At 38.9% G+C, this 21,528-nt stretch overlaps 1 protein-coding gene across 1 annotated transcript in view; it reads right to left on the minus strand.

Annotated features, from left to right (window-relative positions):
• Positions 1-21,528, minus strand: part of ST7L (suppression of tumorigenicity 7 like) — a 67,864-nt gene that overhangs the window by 10,231 nt on the left and 36,105 nt on the right. The window contains exons 12-14 of the mRNA XM_053457587.1: positions 14,023-14,173; positions 12,253-12,345; positions 3,303-3,442 (exon numbers count right to left, since the gene is read on the minus strand). Of these exons, the coding sequence (XP_053313562.1) occupies positions 3,303-3,442; positions 12,253-12,345; positions 14,023-14,173 (384 nt within the window). The remainder of the gene's footprint in view (positions 1-3,302; positions 3,443-12,252; positions 12,346-14,022; positions 14,174-21,528) is intronic.

Raw genomic sequence — 21,528 nt, forward strand, 5'->3', positions numbered from 1 at the left:
AAAAACAGAATGATACATATATGTGTGTTTACAGGATTGTTATTTGGCTTAAACATCCCGTACCTACTATTTATTTTTGCAACAGCAGGCTCTAGTAAAGACAAGACAGACGGTAATCACGGTATACACAGATACGGCTGTAACGGTGAGGCTGTCCATGCTTGTTTCTCCCTTAGACGAAAGACAGTGTTTATAGAGAAGAAGAAGAAAAAAAAAAGAAGAAATTGATTGTAAGCAGGTTTGTTTAGGGGGCTTGGAAACTACCAGTTTATCTTGGCAATAGTATTTGTAAGGAATTTTGCTCCGTTTGATATATGTTTATATTGTACGCTACCTATTTCTCCAAACCGCCCTTTTTCAGTCAATGTCCTCTTAACCATTTCTTCCCCAGTTTCAAATTCCAATCAAAAAAAGTTGCCTGTATGAGCTAAAGAAAAAAAATAGTTCAAATATGGTAGTAGGTGTCCAACATTGTTCCTCCAGTTGTAGTCTGAATAGCCTATAAATCCTTTCCCCATTATATATATATATATATATATATATATATATACACACACACACACACGGCCTTAGCCACGTATAGAATATATAGCCACACGCAGATTGTCAGCACCTCCGGATCGGCACCATTGTATACCCTCGTTCACCCCCATTTGGAAACGTACCAGTCGGCTAACATAGTCCTAGAGGAACTGATGAAGGAGATAGCTAAACCTGTGCTTACAATATAGCCAGAGCGGGACTGCAGAGAAATTAATCACAGCCATGTCCAACTGCATTTTTTCACTTAACGCATAGCAGAAGTTCCGAGGAAGGAGGCCCCACTGCCAGACCTGCAACTGCTTTGACAAAAATTAGTACACAGATCCACGAAGAAATATGCTCTGTTCATTTAACCCCTCCGGGTGCAAAGTGATTCTGAAAAGCTGCAGATGATCTTTTGCTGGGTGACGATCTTTATTGCTTTCAACGGCAAATATCCGAGAGTATATGTTTGAATGCTACAAGTCTATAAGGATGTCACAAAATTAGCGGAGGTGATCATGCCCTATTTCCGCAATTTATAATAAACCACACGTAGAATGTTCTTCATGTATTGTGAACATGAACAGGGTGTTGTAAAGATTAGTCACCATCCAAATATTATTTTAGCTACTTCGCCAAAGAAGCTGCGGGCACTTTATTAAATGTATAAATGTATGATCTTAGGCAGTTTTATTTGGAAGAACCAGGAGGACTTAGGTGAAGAACACACCGCTTGGACTCAAAAAATCATTTTTGTCATTTCTCCAAGATGACCCAGTACCTGCCAGGGATGTATTCCTGTTCTAGTCAAACCCACAAAGTTGGACGATGAAGGGATTTATTAAAATATGGGCCCTGTCCTTTTTCATATCGAACCTGTAATTACTTTAAAGCAATATGTACAGCACATATCGTTGTATAACAATAAGAATTCATGAACATTTGGAGTTAACTCTCTATGTCATTAAAATAAAATATAATCTGGATACTTATTATATGCGTATAAATAAAGTGGGCCAAGTAGGAGTCACGCTGGGGATATTGCTTCCTTATAACCTTGAAAATGCGGTGAGATTCTGGACACTAGAAAAGGTCCAAAGGAGGGCCACACAATTAATAAGGAGATTGGAAGATCTTAGTTATGAAGAGTTATGAGACAGAAAAGTTGCATCTATGTATGCTAGAAAAACAGCATCTTACATGGGATATTATTACATCGCATAAATATGTTCAGGGTCAATATAAAGAGCTCTCCAGTGACCTGTTTGTTAACAGAAATGTACAAAGAACAAGAAGTCCTCCTCTGAGACTGGAGGAGCAAAGATCTCAAGGGCAATAAAGATCTGGAATTCACTGTGAGGTGGTGCTATCAAATATAATGGGTGCCTTCAAAAACACTCCGGCTATTTTGTATTTTAGTAAAGCAGAACATGCAGGGTTATAAATAATAGAATAAGCATTCATTTTTTTAGAGCTTCTTTATCCAAAGATAAATCTGATTGCCTTTTTGAGTCAAGAAGGATTTTTTTCCCCTCAAGTGGCAAAATCCTGGATTTGTTTTACCTTCTTTTGGATCAAGAAGGGTTGAACTTGATGGTAACTGATGTTGATTTCTTAACCTAAATAACTATGTTACTATTGTTACAAGTAGCACAGGTACACAATGGCACTTATAATGCATTTCTAAGAAAATAATTAGAAAGTATTGCTCGTTTGTAAGAAAACATTTGTAAAAGCAGTTAGAGTGCTAAATGTTGTTGTATAGCACAGTACATGGAACAAACCACTGGTGGCAAGATCTTATTCTGCCTGGTTTATCTACCTCGGACAACATCAAGGGCCTCCAGACAAACAATATGAAAACACAGCTTTTGAAGGAATAGTAATGATCTTTGGACCTCAGGTAGCTGTCCAAATATTTTGGGACCCATTGTGTAATTTTTATGCTCCCCTCATGGGTATTTGAAAGGGCTTTGGGCTACTATATTACTTGGCCATTTGGTATAAACTGGCTCTTTCTTCGGCTGAAAGTTTCCAGCCCTTCCCTGCCTACCAACAAACACACCAGACACCACCTCGATGTTGATGGAGTATGCCATATATATATAAATAATGATAGAATTAAAGCATTGGAATTCCCCTGGCTTCTGCATGCTGTCCAAAAGGGTGTCAAACCAGCATGATACTTGGCAAAAAAAAAGAGGAAACCATTTAACAATCCAAATACAAAAATAATCTTGGATACTAACATGTAGGGGAAGACTAACATTAGGATTTCATTTACATATTGAATACAGATACTATACATGTGAGAATGCATGTGTTTTTAGTATTATAGGCTTTAAATCACTGTAAAACGGAATAGCTACGTTACACGGGAGTATGACTGCTGGAAACAAGACCATTACCCACAACCTCTTGGATTTTCCACGTGCGGTTTGCTAAAACACCATCCAGCTCTGGTTTTACATATTGATTGAAATGAAACGGCTTTCTATGGTCGCCACAAACACTAATTTCTTGGCTTATTCATGAGCCAACGCTGAAAAGTATAAGCCAAACTCTTAAGGCATTTTCTTATAAGAGCTGTACTTCTAATGCAGCGTTTAATTTGAAATTATTTTGAGCTGAGGGAGAAAAAAAACAACTCTGAGGGTCTTCATTAGAAGCGGGTCTCTGATTTAACCCACTGGCAAAAATACACGGTAATTTTTTTTTTTTCTAAGAAGAGACAATCTCTGATTCTTTTCACGTGTGACAATAGGGTTCATACTTACAGTCTTAGCGAAAACGCCCATGAGCTCTGGAAATTGATGCGTCAGAAGCGCCAGCATTGCAGTAAACGAGCAAAGGCCAGCCGTGAAATGAATAAAGAACGGTAAGTCCTTCTTTGGATAAACTGAAACCTCGTGGAAAGCTACAGAAAGAGGAGAGAAATCAAAAATGTGGTTATGATATTTAGCAAGTAAAGCACGTGGCTATAGTACAAAACAAAGTATCCATAAAAAAAACTGAAAGCAGTCATCAAAAGTCTGAATAGTCTGAACATGGTGTTTGCAGAAAATGTTCTACAAATTATAATTCACATAAAAAGCTGGACAATGTTGAAGAGTTGCATAAGTGAATATATATTATAATACTAATTATGTAAAGCAATGGGTTTTCTCAGACAAGCTGTGGCCCAAGCCCCTGAAGGGCCACATGCAGGTTACCAGCTGGACATCAATGGTATAACACAAGTGTCAGAAACAGAAAGAATATTTAAAGTAACTTGGAAGAATTAAAAAATTAGGGGGGGGGACGTAAGTACCAATTTAATAGAGTTTTATATATTATACATATTTTATATTATTATATTATATTTTTATATTACTCTTTAACAAAAAAATTGTTGTTGAGCTGTTTCTCTGGAACCACACCGACAATGTTCTGATAACCCCATGTAACTAAAATGATTTATAACCAAAATGTTCACTTTTGGTTGAAAATGTGCTAATCTGAGGAAAATGTATATGGCTATTTCTGTGGAAATGTCAATCTTCATACAAAAAAAAACTATTTGCCATTTACAAAAGTGCAAGGTCACAGGGCCTTTCAGGAAAAAATGACAATGTCCTAAGGCATACAAACATTTCAGGAAGGGTTACAAAAGACAAATGCATGTACAAACAAATGCATGTATTTCTTTGTATTTCTTCTTAAACAAAGTTTCAAAATTCCAAAATAGACATTAAAAATATATCGACATGGTGACGTTAACTTCACTCAGGACCACCCTGATTTGTAGGATTTTAATTTTTGAAAACCATGTGTTTTTAGTAATGTTGTGTGTCTGCTTTGAAAATTAGGGCTCAGGACACACTAGCAATCCAGCCTTTTCCCCTCATGTGTTTATGCGTCTTTCATTAGAATGGGTTCTTCTATGTAAGAGGTAAGGCTACTGACAGATCCATCGATGTGCATGATCCTAAAACCTCTGGGAGCCGTAAAAACCTATGTTTTAAGTCACCTTTGTGCTGGACCAAACAACAGTATGCAGTATAGCTCCACAAAGTCTGGGTCTAAATACTATGCCGCCTGACAGGTCACCGGTACAACAAAGCTACAGTACTGCCATTTTCATTTGTTAGTTGAGTATGGATGTTCCTCACCCAGTTTTATTCCTCCTGCACAGCTGTGTCTGATTCAGTTAATGATTGCATTTCAATCTACATATTAAATTAATGACCATTAGCACCTATCTGGTATAACTGTTTAATATCATTTGATATACGCCTACAAAATCCCTTTGTGCAAGTCTACCTAGAAGAATTGATGCTGTTTTGAAGGCAAAAAGTGGTCACACCAAATATTGATCTGATTTACATTTTTCTTTTGTTCACTCACTCAGGGGCCTAGACCAAACCCTGATTTCAATAATTATGATGTGTATCCCAATACATATAGTGGTGCACAAAGAAAGGCCCATAAAGACATGGTTGGATGAGTTTGGTGTGGAAGAACTTCACTGGCTTGCACAGAGCCCTGACCTCAACCCCATCGATGACCTTTGGGAGGAACTGGAATGAAGATTGCAAGCCAGGCCTTCTCTTCCAACATCGGTGCCTGACCTCACAAATGCTCTACTGGATGAATGGGCAAAAATTATCACGGAAACACTCCAAAATCTCGTCAAAACCCTTCCCAGAAGAGTGGAATCTGTTATAACTACATATTAATGTTGAAGTATTTAGAATGCGATGTCATCAAAGTTGGTGTAATGGTCAGGTGTCCCGATACATTTGTCCATATAGTGTGTGGCCTACATAAAATAAAAACTTTATTGCAACCAAATTAAATAAAATAGTTTCCTTTAAACTGCATTATTTTACACAGCAATATTTTTTTTTCTGCGAGGCTAACCATGTTGAATTCATTTCAGCAAATAAAAAAAAACAATAAATAGAGTGAACTTAAATCAGCAATTACACTGCAATGTCATCACAACAAGTGTAAATATTTGGGAGGGGTAGTAATAAAACCAAAATACAGTACTTAATAGGCCATAAAGGTTTCTATAGTCTACATGTCCATATGTATGGAATGTTGTAAAATGATAAAACAGGGCTCTTAAACTATATAATTTATGAGATTTGTAAATCATGTGGACTCGGCCTTCAGTCCAGATGTAGAGTGACGAACACAGCCTTAATATTATTAGACTTTCGGTGAATATTTCATATACAATGTATTTGCTTCCCCGACAGTATACCCAAACACTCGATATTCACTTGTGATGTGGCTGCAAAACAAATTATATGTCACTTGTTCAAACAAGATGCTTTCAGAGTGTTGTTTTCCCTTTCAACACGTTTTAACCATGGCAGCCACAGGCAGGATAATGTTAAAACTATGCTGTCTGGATGCGTATTGCAAGTCAAGTTGTAACTCGACATTGGCTGCAATACCTTGACTAACGTCTAAACAATGATCTCATGCGTCAATATACTTACAACTAAAAATCATTGGTTGGGCTTGTAACTTCCCCTGCCGACTAGTAACTTTTTTCCGCTGGAATGTGCCGCTGGAGCTGTCAAGTTGTGACAGTGTGTGGCATTAGCCAGCAGCATACCGGGCTTTGGCCCAGTGTGCCAGATGGTCATTTCAGGCCAGATTATGGGATCCTGTTCAGCACACAAAGCAACGTAACTGTTCATTATTGCGCACCCACACAGCTTAATGAATCTTGAGGCTTCTGTAGGGGATCTTAGGATGTGTTAAATTAGGGATTTCTAACAATAGTGGATGTAGATCAATACGACATTGAACTTTCCAGGTCAACAGTAGAAATGATAAAAAAAAAAAAAGTAAGCTAAGAAAGATAGAACTTTTCAAATGAGTGAGCTGGACCCCTTGGTTTCTAAGTAGGAGCTCCCATGTCAGGAGAGGTCATGACAATGGGGATACCGTATTGGCTCGAATATAGGCCGCACTTTTTTCCCCCACTTTAAGTCTTTAAAGTGGGGGTGGGGCCTATATTCGGGGTCTAGCGCCCGACGCCCGGGACATGCAGTCCCGGGCGCCGGGCAGGCAGCGGGGTTAGGATACAGATCCCCCGCAGCGGTGCAGGGGACCTGCATCCTACTGTCTGATACGCTCAGACAGCCTCCCCTGCCGGCACTTTCCACGGGGGGGAGTACCGGCACGGGAGGTTGTTTAAGCGCATCGCACGGACGTTCATCGGCAGCGGCGATGCGCCGTTGCCGGTGAACGTGCGCACGATGCATTCTAACCCCCCCGACTTACCAGGGCAGACTCCCGGGTGTCTTGCAGGGCCGGCGGAAGACATCTACGCAATACGCGTATACAACTTCCGGTACCGGCACTTCCGCTGAGTGCCGGCACCGGGAGTTGTATACACGATGTGCATAGATGTCCCCCTCCGGCCCCGTAAGACACCCGGGAGTCTGCTCTGGTAAGTCGGGGGGGGGGACAGAGTGGCAGCATATCGCGGGGAGGACAGAGTGGCAGCGTATCTCGAGGGGGGGGAGGACAGAGTGGCAGCGTATCTCGAGGGGGGTGAGGACAGAGTGGCAGCATATCTCGGGGAGGGGGAGAGGACAGAGTGGCAGCATATCTCGGAGGGGGAGGACAGAGTGGCAGCATATCTCGGGGGGGGGACAGAGTGGCAGCATGTTTTTTGGTGCTTTTTTAAAGGAAAAAAATTTTTCTTTAAAAAAGCACCAAACTTTTAGGGTGCGGCCTATATACGGGGGCGGCCTATATCCGAGCCAATACGGTATTTAATTTTTCCATTTAAAGGGTATCAGTGAGATGTAAGCAGAAGACTATTTGTGGAGCACGGTTGTCCTTTAAGTAAGTCCTAGCTGAGGTTCTACAAAAGTGAACATCAGTCACCCGTGACCATACAAGCATGCTCTTCTTTTATTTGCTGTTTTAGGGTTTGTATTAATTGTTGTTTTTTTTGTATTTGTGCTAAATGGAATGAGGTCCAGAAATGCCGTGGTGCCCTACGTAGCAAGAAAAATATGTGGGGCCCCTCTGCCCATCCGAAGGATCAAGCAGGGATCCAATTCTCCCTAACCTTCCTGGTTTCTGCAAGTCTAAGAGAGGTGTAGTGCTGAGATCTAATATCAAATCTCAGCACTTTGATTCACTCAGACATGGAGAGACCACAAGTATTGCTCATATCTGTAAGCAGCACCGTGGGCCCTCCTAAATACAGGGCCCAGGGTTTAAGCCTCACACGCCCAACGTCAGCCCCTGCTTGATCTCAGGGTCCATGGGATCTACATTTAGGAGTATATGCATTGACATACAAAACTCCTCTACTTTGTACCTTCACCTGAATTTAATAAAATATTTAGCTGAAAAGAGAGGCACAAGCAAACTACCTGTATACTTTTCACTTGGTTTAAAACCATTAAAATGCAAAAGATTATTCCTTTGTCGGATGTAAATGTAATGATTTTACAGATTCACGGCTGCTTTACTACTTTTGAGTGGGATAGTCATCCGGGAGCTGGTTTGATTTGGATAAAAAACAACTTGATAATCTCAGTTGGTTATGTCCATCAGTCACAGCATAGGAATGCAAAAGTCCATTTGCTTTATACGACCTGCTGGCGGCTCAGAAACAAATTATTTTAGCCAGTGATTTTTATGCTAGATTGATATTGTTAGAAAAACATGAATGAGTCTGCGAATCCTCATTCCAATCGACTGAGAAGTACAAGTGAAAAGAGTTCATGCGCACATACGTACAAGTGGTAAATACATTTTCATTGTTTAAAAGTCACACAAAAACAATTATTTTCCCACTTGGCAAATATATTACATTTCCCGGTATTTTCATTTGGTAAACGGATTTTAGTGTTCAGCTACAAAAAAAATTAAGTCAAAAAGACAACAGCATATTAAATATTTATGATTTAACCAGCTAAATGACCATCGGGATTATTTATCTAACGGAGCTATTTAATCTGAATACCCTTATGAGATTTATAAAACAATGAAAAGAAATTACAAGCTGTCACATTGTTTAAAAAACACAGAACAGATAGCTGGACAGTTGGGGAGGAAAACGTGCCAGCACCTCCTCCCTTTTTCACTTGTTTGGAAACGTTTGCCGACTCGGAAAAACTCCCATGTCAAAACCAAAGGCGGTCGCCATCAATCATTGTGTGGCGGTGTCAAGTACAAAATCCGATGACATGTCTTAGCCCAAAATATCAGTGCTTGGCAGCCTGCAACAAGCTGTAGAAGGACCATCGTTTCTGTGTTTTGCTTGGAATATGTAATTCCCTGATTGAGATGAGAGACTGTTCGGTTATAAAAATGATCGAGAAAAACAGAATTAGGATACAGAAGCAGAACGCTCGCTGCCTTCGGAAGTTTGCCTTCGGAAGTTTTCCTTTAATTATTCGGTCTGCTAGATTTTCATCTTTTGTATGCATGCCAATGTCTCCGCAAACTGTATCCGCATACATGTATGAAGGGTTCTAATTTTTAGAGTTCTATACATTCTGTATGCTGCGTGTTTACGGCCATCTTATCTTTAAGTGGAAATGGAGTACTTGTTTACCTTAGATGGAGCTGGTCACCAAAGAGCCCTTTATACAGTATTACTGGGCTAGTGCACTTGACTGTTGATACTATATCTTTCTGATACTGTAGAATGTCATTTGTAGCCCCACAATTTCTCTAACTAGCACAATGGGACGTTTTTTGGCTCCCTCCCCTCGAGACTGGTGACCTCGGCTTCCAAATGCAGCATGTAAGAGTACTATCAGCAGGTAATAAATAGATTTCATGTTTGGGGAGGGGTACTTATTTTATACACAGTGGTGTATTTATGTAGGGAATTAGCCTAAGCTTGACTCAGGACAGCTTCTCATCACCTACCAAAAGAAGAGTCTTCTTCTTCTTCTTATCGCTGCATATCCTTTGTATTGAACACAGGGATAAACATCCTTACACATCACTCAGAAGCACAGGGCGCAGGCTGTGCTGGGATCATCAAAACCATTGAGCATTGGCGCACGAGGAAGCCTGGTCGTCCAAAATAGCAATCAGCCCTAGTAATACAACCGTAGGTGTAGCTGGTCTAGGCGAGAACACGCTGCTGATTATGCAGCACCAAGAAGACCCCACTGAGGATCCAACCTAAACTCCATATGGACTGTAAAAGGACCAGTGTTTTAAGCACTAGTTAAAAGTGTCAATATCTAGGGTTAATGGAACTCCCAGCATACTTTTATACTTTTTTATACTTTAGATATGGTCCTTTGGTTGCAAGGAATAGGTATGTAGTGTTTTTTGCAAAAAGTTGCATAAATAGAAGTGTTATAATTTATTTCTAAGTTTCACATGAGAACTCATCTACCCATGATCTACCTGGAAGGCTCTGGGAGACAAGAACACTGCACCTGATTACCAAAACGCCTTAGGTCAATCATCGAATCTTAACCAGGGATTGGTTGTTTTGATTCAGAGAACACAAGAATGAAAGCAACACTAAATAGCATAGCCAAAAAGTAGTCAATTTGTTGTTTGTGGACAGCATATTGACAATCCAGCAATCATGTGACCTTCCATCAAGTCCCTTGGCAGGCTGCCAATCACTAAAGGACCATGTGCTGGTTAAACAGTTATGTGCTATAAGAACTGTGAACGTTCTTTCAATGAGCCTTCTTTATAGCTACTACCTTACCATTAAACACAACATATGTGAAGTATCCAAGCACTCTATTTCACTTCTTTGATCTCAGTGGGGTTATGTTTAAACAGTAGCGCTAAAACGTCTTAATCGGATTTAGCCTCTTCACCTATATGCCATGTATAAAGCTATTGGAATGAGTTCCCACTTAGCTTACCGATGCATCAAAGTGCCTTAAATAAAGACGTTACTCATAGCGCATAAACCGCTCTGAAATAAACCACAAATCTATTCTCAAAACAAAACTGTAGATTTCCATTTATTGTACAATTTCCACATTATACATACATTTGCACTTTTCTATCCCCAACTCGTTTGCTTCAACACGGTACCGTGAATTTGAAGTAACAACAGAAATAGATTGTAATTCTGTTTTGGTTTATTTCACCCAGAATATTTATTTATGGGGCACCGACAGATTTATTATATAGTTTTAATATATTTAATATCAAGCTTTTATAGTTATTATTTTGTTAGGTGCTACAGAGAAAAAAGCTCATAAAAAAGTTAGCGGTTAAGGTAAATAAATTGCAAAATACAGGAAGCAGAGTTGTCTTCTGGAACTGATTGAAAGCCATGATACAAGATTTAAAAAAAAAAAAACTAACTGCAGTTTGGTCCGTTGCATGTTTAGAATATGTTCATGTTCAAAAGTTGAAAATGTTTGGTTACTGAAGATAGATGTGCCCCAGAAGGGCACTTTAAATACTCAGCACTATAATGGGCAAGAGAGTTGAGGATTACAGAACAAATTGTCCCAGTATTTGCTTACAAGGTAAAATCACCGCTGGAATGTCAATGGTACTTGAACGGGATGTCTGTTTAGCAGTTTGTTAATTAGTATATTATTAGTCATACATTTTTTTTTTATCATTTACATGTTATATTTGGATAAAAAGGAGGACATTTATGTCCATATCTATCTATATCATTTATTAAAGAAGGATCAGTGGTTTTAATATATATATATATATATATATATATATATATATATATATATATATATATATATATATATATTATAATATAAATACTTAATAGTAAACATATTACAATTAGTCACATATGTTAATATGGTCAATACTACTTTACCCTTATACATAACCCTGCTTTCAAAAATGATCTTAGTGCATGAAAACAGAAATGTCTAGTATTAGCTGAAATTTTTTTTTCAAAAATATTGTGCTATTTTTTTGTATACCGTATTTGCTCGATTATAAGACAAGGTTTTTTCTCAATCATAGTTTTTATTAAATATGAAAAAATGGTTTACATGTCAATTAATATTTACTAGTGAAACTTTTTTCTTATAGGATCGTCTTATATTCAGGCTTTTTCTTTTTTTCCTAAAATAATATTAAAATTTTGGGGGGTCGTCTTATAGTCGGGCAAATGTGGTAATATAATGTTTCTAGGCAGCTGCATTTGGGCCATTCATAAATTTTCTAGCTCTGTTATCTAATTCAAACACTCTGCTTATCGTACTGCCTTGTAGAGGACTATAAAGTGCCTCGGTCTAAATCACACAGTCAGGCACACAGGTTTATTCAATAAGGAGACAGCAGGAGAGTTGTGGTTTCAAATTTGTCACTTCACTATTCATTGTGAAGGGCCAATACGAGAATAAGTTTCTCTAGTGTGGCTGGCTGAGCTGGCCCTGCCTAATGCATACTGAAACATAACTTCACTACAAACTCTACCTTTAGTGGAAAAACCCTCTGACCAGGCCAGATATGGACATTTTTTCCAGTAAACGGGACATGATGTAACATTTGGTTAGTTATGGTGTTGACACTTTTTTGGTAATCTTTTTATTTGGAGTTGCCGAAATGATTACAGTGGGTTAATTCAGCAACCACTTTCTTACCCTCTTCATTAATACATAGGTGCTTCAGGCAACAGTTGAAAGATTAAAAAAAAAACACTTACAAAATGCAAACTTATCATGTATTAATATATGAAGTGAAAATAAACTCTACAGGATTTGGTTAAGCTTCATTTTCACATACCTGGTAATAGCTCTCTGTCAGCACTTTCTGTGCATCCAGGGTAGGGATAAAACAGATGACCCCTTTCTAGGGGGTATGGAAGTATCCGGAATGCTGTTGAAAGAAAAAAAAAAATCATATACCAAGGTTACATAATTTGTTTGCAATCAGTAAAGTCAATGGGAAAAAAAATGACATTACTTCTTTGCCTATATTGTTACTAAACAACAGCATATATGGCTTTTGAGCCATAGGCATTTATTCATGAATAAAACCTGTGTTAAGCACTGGCTGACCATTCACATAAACTTCCAAGTGTACAGAGCGTTAAGTGATCAAATATAAATCAATGCCAGTAGCGATAGCCAATCAAATGTATGCTAGTTGGATACTGTGATTGGCTGCAGTTACTCCAATTGATTGCAATAGGAAACTGGCTACCCTTAACTTCAATGGGAATGCTTACAGAGTATGTGCAGGAAGCATACCTAAGTATGTTTCCTGCTTTCATTACAATCAGCCAGTGGTTGGGGGGGGGCAACATAAAAGTCTAATTTTAGAACTCTGACAGGAAGAGTCACCTCACTGTGCTAGCCTTAGGGATCAGATCACGGATCCCCCCACGCAAAAGCAGGACTGTGGGGCAACTACCAGGACCAACAGAACAGTTCTCAGATATTGGAACTGTCCCATGAAAATTGGAACTGCACCAGCTGGTGCACCAATTCCAAGATGGCAGTTTCCATCAGCTGTTGTGATGACATCAAACTTCACATACTAAGAGAGAATCTTTAAGTGCGGAACAAACCCAGGACTGCAACAATTGTACAGTTTCAATTAAATTGTGCAACACATGGAGATTCTCAGTGCTTTTTCTCTGGTACTTTCTAGTTTCTGGAATGGCAAAGAACCCCTGCTGATTTCCTTCCCTCATACAGGCCCTTTCATTTCTTTAGTGAATAGCCCAAGGAACGGTTTCATCCGTTGGATATTGTTGGACTTACTCTTCCCTTTGTAAATAAACCCTGTGATCTATTCATCTTACTGAGATAGAATCTGAGACCTTTGGCATAAACAGCCTATCCATGTTGTCTTCCATCTCCTTCCACACAAGGGCTACGAAACCCAATTAGGTGTCAGCAAAATAGAATGAGATCTTAACAACTGGGCAGAGATAGCTTAAGTGAGGGAATAATCATGAAAATCATGTAACAAGTCTACATATAATATAGATTTCTAGTTCATATAAATGCTTATTTAGTGTACTGCCTTGTAAAAAAAAAAAGTAAAACATCCACTAAATATGCAATCTGCCCAGTTTTTGCTTAACACAAGGAGTAATACGGGCATGTACGTAACTATACAACCTATATGCACACACAATATGCCAACTCAGTGACTGTGATGGTGGTTCTCTTGTGAAAAAGGCATAGCATAACAGACACCTATTTTTGGAAGTGCAGCGAGATATCATTAAAATCATATCTTCGTCTACTGACAAAAGATAAAAGCTATGTGCATATCTGACTTAAAAAACAAATCTTCATTTGTAAGCTCACACTGGGATTGATGAAGATAAGCCAGCCTCTTTGATGTCTTCTGAAGAGCGCCATTGAGATAACTAAATTAGTATTCCCACTTCAAACAATAACACAAGTGCATTGAGCCCTCTTTGAAACTAATACAGGCAGCAGAGCATTCCACTGGTGCTGACAATTTAATTAAGACGGGCAGGTTGTGAACCTAAGCAACGATGCACAATGTGCATTGTGGAAATAAAGACATACTTACTCCCTTCCCAAGTGCAGTGTAGTAAATTCAGGGCACCTTCAACCCGTTTCCAGTGCTGGAGATGGAAAAAGGCATAAGCTACAGCTTCGCTGTCGCCACGCTTCAGGATATGCTCTGGAGGCATAATTAGGCTCTTCATTTCTAATAAATACTGTAAAAATAAAATATAAAAGTGTAAACAGTAATGTAATGGTGGGTAACCACTGATATTTAATATAAAATTATACACACAGGAGGCCATGTCCATACAAGTGCCATTTCGGCAAGGTGTTTCCCACCACCATAGCTCTAGCAGGATAATCTACCATAACATGTGTTCCTGGTGATAACTGCCTTTATTATCATACAATAACAACAGGTTCTGCATACAGCAGCATAGAGTTTTTGCACAAAATGACTTTGTATAGAGACGTTTAAATGGGGAACGTTTTAAATACTTTCAGGGTTAGATTATTTAGAAAGTTTCAAGAGCGAGATACCACCACATCATGGGCCTTTTTAAGTGAGCGGACCTCGCGATTTTGTATGGAAATAGTGGCGTGATGAACCAAAGGTTTTTTACGCATGAGACTTGATTGAAAGCTGCATGACTTTTAACCTTTCGACTCGATGTGAATAGTTAAGATAGTCTTCTTTAATCTCCCGGTTTTAGATTTTAACATCTAAATTCTTAAAGTTTTTTTGTGGTAGGCTCCTTGACGTTAAGAGATTATACCTGTACCTCCTTTGATCATTGTAGCTATTCATTGATCCGTTTTTTTTTTAACCAATCTCCTGACACTGCTCAGATACCTCAAATCATGAGATTATTTACTAATCTATCTCGGGGAATGAACTTTCTCCTTTACTTCAGTAACACTGATGAGGTTGGGTTCTGGTCAAGCAAAGCACGTTTGCTGCATGAGTGGTTTTCTGTATGCCTTCCCCAGGCCATCGTGCTGGAGGGTGATATGTTAGTTAATCTTCAGTAATCCTCTTTGTTTAACACACCAGTGATGGTCTGCATGGATCTCCTGTGGGAAAATGCCTGTATCCAAGAATGTTCACCACACACATTCTAGCCAGTTTGGACCTTCCAGTACAGCTGTGTCAGACAACCTTCTCACGCAAAATGATGCTGAAGTTGTGAGAAATCAACTGATGACAAAAGCTTGAGGGTTTTTTTTTTGACCGTAGACATTTGACCGTAAACATTCCATGACTGGTAAAGAATACTAGGGTGACACTAAAAAGATCAACTTTATAATATTTAAATTGTAAATGCTTTGAATGATTTTGCTTGTACTTTATTCAACTATAATAGTTTTAGTTTATGCTAAAGAACACAAATGAACAGGAGATGGATGAAGAAGAAAAAAAATCACTATAGGGGTATCGTTGATGTCAAGTGTGAATAAGGTTAGGAGGAAAATACTAGCTTTCCTTATCCATATGAATACCACCCACTTACCCAGTACTTTTTCAGTTATTATTAACAAACTAGTTGTACTTGCAGTGTACCACTATTTCCATTGCTTAGAACGGTGATGGCCTAGTGTACAAAGAAGGATCAGCTAAACAAAGTCACTTCAGAACAGGCCATGGGAAAAGCAGGGGTTTATTTGGCACGATAGATTTCCTTTCGGGGGAGTCAGAGACAATAGTGTCCGCTATAACGAGGAAATGCACACTGGCTGTTAAAGAGGTTCCCTCATTGTTAGGTACAAACCAACACTTTGTATGATTTGTTAACTAAATTCCCATTCACAGGAAATGCAGGCCATTATTTATAGCAGAAGAGATGCACTCTTTTAATGGAAAGTCCCATTTATTGCTGCCAACTAGACAGTTAAATGAAGCCATGGAGGCAAAAAGTGGCTAATTTTACTAAATATACCATTTGATCTGCTGCCGAACATCTAGATTCATCCAGGGGTTATTGACAAAAGGCTGAGCTAAACCAAGATCAACCATAAGGGTTATGTTCTTTAAACCTACCGCAAGGGGAACTGCTCAGCTAGGGAAGAAAATTGCTGGGGTCCAATACCTTGACTTCACTCTGGGCAAGTTAAGATAATGGTGTCATGTTCTGCAAATCATGAATTGACAAGCACTCTATTACATGGGTTTGGTGGAGTTCCTATATTTATGCTAAAACATGCTTGGATCTCGATAAACTTCATGTGATAATTAGTACTTCAAGGACAGAAACTGACTTAAGTTCAAAGTTTGTTCTGTTGGACACAGAAACTAAGAACTTGACTGCAAATACGAAGCATTTGACCCGTCTCGTCTGCCTGTTTTTCTCAAAACCATAATTAATCCTTGGCCTTGTCTCATATTTAGGAGCATATCCTGTAAATTGTTTAACTCCCTTACTGTATTACAGAGATTTTAATGAGTGGGGAGGGAAGCTAAGCCTTTATAACACACAAAAGTTGATTGGCCATTTGTTTTTTGCAAATGAACCTTGGTTCTTCAGGTTCTTCCTTCGGACTACGTAAACTCCCGTACAGTTCTTCCAAATATATGCTTCCACATCTAAAGATGGAATATTGTCTTTGGTTTCAACAAAACAATTGTCCGCTAAATGTCACAGATTTTCAGAGGAAAGCATTAATTGGCGGCAGGATTTTTTACGACTATGTAAAAAGCTTTTAGTGAGTTTTATCATTAGACTGACAAAATACAAAATGTAAAACAAAATACCTGCTGGAGTACAAACTTTGTTACAGCATTTTCACTTAGCCTTTTTCACATCCAGCTAGACGAATAATTGGTAACAATACATAGCCTTTTGACATATGTGCACTGACATGCACACAGTGCTCGTAAAATAATGGTTAGGAGATGGGAATGCCTCCATAAAAGTTCAAAAGTTCAGGTTGCTTCTCATGATTTACAGCTAGATACTATATTTTATGTGCAGAATTACTGTGCTTTTTCTCAATCCATGGAGTGCTGCAGATTCCTTGTGAAATTTTACAAATTTTATTGGATTTGAATGACTGGTGAGGTCATCTCATTTAATACTAGAGGGCACCAGGATGCCACCAAGGTTTAGAATATAACATCTTTTGGTACATCAGATCTTGATAACCAAAAAAAAGATTGTAAACCCCAATGAACAGATCAAGTTTTCTCTGGTGGATCCACATGGGAGCAATTATGAAAACTAAATCTTAAAAGACAAATGAGATTTCCGAGATTTAATTGAAAATCCTTTACAGGCTACAGATAAGAGGCTTTGCCAACCTTTCACCTCTTAAGACCTCCAGCGTATTATTAAAGAAGCAGTGACCTTTGGAAAATAATGTCCACTTCTAAAGTTTAATTAGGAAGCACTGTAGGGTCATACTATGTATATACATTTCATACCTACTAGCAAACTAACTTTTCTCCCAACTTACCACCAAGCATTCTAAGGACATGACATGTTGTTCTGTACTGCTGGTCTAGAATACATACCAAAGTCAGTCAAAAGGGCAGAAGCAACTACAGATCCAGCATGTAAATGTCAGATTATAATTTCTATTTAGGTTTTCCAAGACTTAAAATGAGATAGGTGAGCAAATACCCCAGTTTACACTTTGCAGACAATTCAGTTAAAAAAGAGTATTACATTAGTACCGTATTGGCCCGAAAATAGGCCACACTTTTTTCTATGACGGAGCACCGGTGTGACATAACCTTCCGGTGCTCCACATACAAGCTCCGGTGGAAGTGCCAGCAGTGGAGGTTGTCTACGCACATCACGCGCGCGGACAACCACCGCTGCTGCCGGCACTTCCTCCGGGGCTTCAATGACAGAGAAGCCCCAGCAGAAGTGGCGAGCAGCAGCAGAGGTTGTCTACGCACATCACGCAAACATCCATCGGCTGCCCCGCTAGACACCAGGGAGTCTGGGGATGCATTAGTAAGTCGCATTGGTAAGCCTGGCATTTCTAGGGGGCATAAAGCATATAAGGGGGAGCCAGAGTGTCATATCTAGGTGGCAGAGTGCCATATCAGGTGCATAAAGCATATCAGGGGGGCAGAGTGGCATATTAGGGGATATAAGGCATATCAGGGGGCAGAGTGGCATATCAAGGGGACATAAAGCATATCTGGGGGGCAGAGTGGCATATATATATATATATATAAAGTGCATTATGAATTAAGGGGGGGGGCCTTAAAATAACTATTAGTTTTCCAAATTTCTGTTTGTATATAACCTATGCTGACTAACTGTGTAATAGATACCAAAATGTTAAAATACATGTATTCCTGTTCATTAGAAAAAATTTATACATGTATACCAGTCCACTAATGTGTATTTTTTCTTTAAAATAGCACCAAACTTGGGTGCAGCCTATAATCAAGTTATTAAGACTCTTCCCCTTACTCTGCGGAGGAATAATCAATCTATTCCTGAGAACAAGACGTTAGAAGAAAACTCTCTGTTCTCTGGAAGACACTGTAAGAGATACCAATACTCTTCTCTCACTGCTTCGCTATCAAATAAAGATCTCACTCTTTCTTAAGGTGGATTGAGCGTACAATAAAATATGTCTCTTGAAGAAAGCAGCATCTAACTTCTAACGTCAATTTCCCATGATTCCCAGGAACCTAAATAACTTTGGCTTCTGGTGCATTAGACGAGACAACTGCAACCATCATCTGACCCCTCATATACAGAATTAGCAGAGAGTATGAAATCATCATCAGTTGAACATTACTACTCACACCGCCTTAACATAAAAGAATAAGCTTTATACATTTACTGGAGACTATTCATAAAGAGGGAATCAGGATTAAAGTAGTTTAACACTATACCAACCAATGGAATACTCCTGCTGACTGGGCCACCAGAAATTCTAATTGTAAAAATCTACTAATGGATCGAACAGGTTCTATAATTAAAAAATAATATAATAATAATAGTGATGAAATTTGTAAAGTATTTGCATTTTGCAGGTCATTGCCTTTTCAAATTTTTCTGAAATGTTCTTCCACATATATTATGGTAGCATAATTTTATACTCCTTTGCCTTGAATGACAACAGACAAAGACTATCTGTCTTAGATTGTCTACCGCAAAATTACCCTCCTCTTGATCATCGATGCAAACAAGCAATAATTTCTTCCAGCAGTTAGCTATTCCCCTTGTCTTATTAAAGTTGATGGGTAGACAAAAAGCAATGGGATATACACACACACACAATCGTTCAAAAGTTCGGAGTCACTAAGAAATGTCCTTGGTTTTGGGAAAAAAGCAAATTTTGTCCATTAAAATAAAATGGGTCTGAAATACAGTGTAGAGGTTGTTAATGCTGATTTTTAATGGAATATCTTCATTGGCGTATAGAGGCCCTTTATCAGCAGCCATCACTCCTGTCTTCCAATGGCATGTTGTGTTAGAGAATCCAAGTTTAAGTTTAAAAGGCTAACTGATTGTTAGAAAACCCTTATGTTACACAGGTAGAAAAGTCCTTGATTTCCATGAAAACAGCAAAGCGACTAAGTGAAACCTTTGAACGTTAGTGGGTGTGTATGTATGCGTAATATATATGCACTCACTGGCCTCTTTATTAGGTACACCTTGCTAGTACCAGGTTGGACCCCCTTTTGCCTTCAGAACCGCCTTCATTCTTCGTGGCATACTTTTTACAAGGTGCTGGAAACATTCCTCAGAGATTTTGGTCCATATGGACATGATGGCATCATGCAGTTGTTGCAGATTTGTCGGATGCACATCCATGATGCGAATCTCCCGTTCCACCACATCCCAAAGGTGCTCTATTAGATTGAGATCTGGTGACTGTGGGGGCCATGGGAGTACAGTGAACTCATTGTCATGTCCAAGAAACCAGTTTGAGAGGAAGTGAGCTTTGTGACATGGTGCATTATCCTGCTGAAAGTAGCCATCAGAAGATGGGTACACTGCGCTCATTAAGTGATGGACATGGTCCAGCACCTTGTAGAAAGTGTGCCATGAAGAATGAAGCCAGTTCTGAAGGCAAAGGTTTAATGTAAAATGCATATTGTAGTCCATTTTGCATACACATTACTGCATGCTAATTGGTGCATGTGTTCTTAGGCATGTCTCGTTTTCCTCCCACCCCTGGTAGACTGACCTTTTGACAAGAGATTTGATAAATAAAGCTCAGTGTAACCTGTAGCCTTTTACAATCTACTGACACATTATTTAAATTGCACTCACATTTTCAACTTAAAATCAAATCAAGGGTTAACAAAATTCACAAGTTTTTCAGCCGCATTAAGGAGAAGGGCAGGAGTCGCAGATTTACGGCCCATGCTATACCTTGGGCATCAAGTTTCACCCTCATCCTCCCCAATCTGAACCCGTTGATGAAAAGGCGACTCACAGCACTAAACCAGGCTGCACATCCGGCACACACCATACCAGTTCTCAAAGTAAATACCCTACTTGCTCCTCACTTGAGGTGTCAGGGGAAGTCCCAGATAACAAAGTCAACTGGGGGGAACGTTGCTGGTATAATATTATCGGATGACCAAGTTGGAGCGACCAACAAAGAGGTTTTTACTTAACACTGTACTAAACTGTATTTGATACAAGTTGTGAACCTAAAGCTTAGTCCCGAAAAAAAACAAAAAACAAATAAAATGTGAGTTGACTCTGCAACTCTCCACTTTAGTTTAAAAGCCTCTATGTGATCATTGTGACCCAATACTCTTTCCTAACCAAATCATTTGGTGAAACACTGACCCGCTCTACCTCTAGGTAACTGTATATGTGAAGATACCAAGAAACCCAGATTACATCTGTAGCAAACGTAGTTCACTACAATGTTATTAGATAAATTACATTAACCTGAGGATTGCAATATTTGCATAACTTGCACCAGATCTTTAAAACCAATCAGTTGGTTTTCATTTCTGATTACTCGGTATCCTAAAACTGGACCTTCAAACAGATCACGCCAATGACTGTACAAAGGTCAGGAGCTTTTAAACAGTAGTCATGCATTCCCAGAGCGAACCCTCTTTGTTAGTATTTATGCCAAAAATATACATTTCTCAACAAGTCTGGGCAGGGGAGAACATTTGGGCCAGGGAGGCAGACTTAAAATCCTCTGTCACTGTGGCCTTGAAATCCGAGAAGTTATTTTTAGCAGCCATAGGAGGGCCGGATCTGTTTGATGTGCATTATAAAGGAAATACAAAGTCTCTGTGCAGATTATGCTGGTCCACTTGTCTCCGAAGCCATATATTACACATACACCAATAAGTACCCGTAGATTTACCATAAACAGGTGATGACCAGCAGACTGAAACAGGAAACACACACACATATATATATATATATATATATATATATATATATATATATATATATATATATATAGCGACATGAACAATGAGTTATATACACAAAGAGAAAATATATGATGACCGAGTTTTGATAACGATTTACAAAGTGGAATGCTGCACTGCCAAAACAATGAGATAAATCCTTTCCTTCACCATAAAAGTTTTTTTCTTTTCTGTTATTTCTGTGCAAAG

This window comes from Spea bombifrons, chromosome 2 (assembly GCF_027358695.1).
Source record: "Spea bombifrons isolate aSpeBom1 chromosome 2, aSpeBom1.2.pri, whole genome shotgun sequence".
Lineage (NCBI taxonomy): Eukaryota > Metazoa > Chordata > Amphibia > Anura > Pelobatidae > Spea > Spea bombifrons.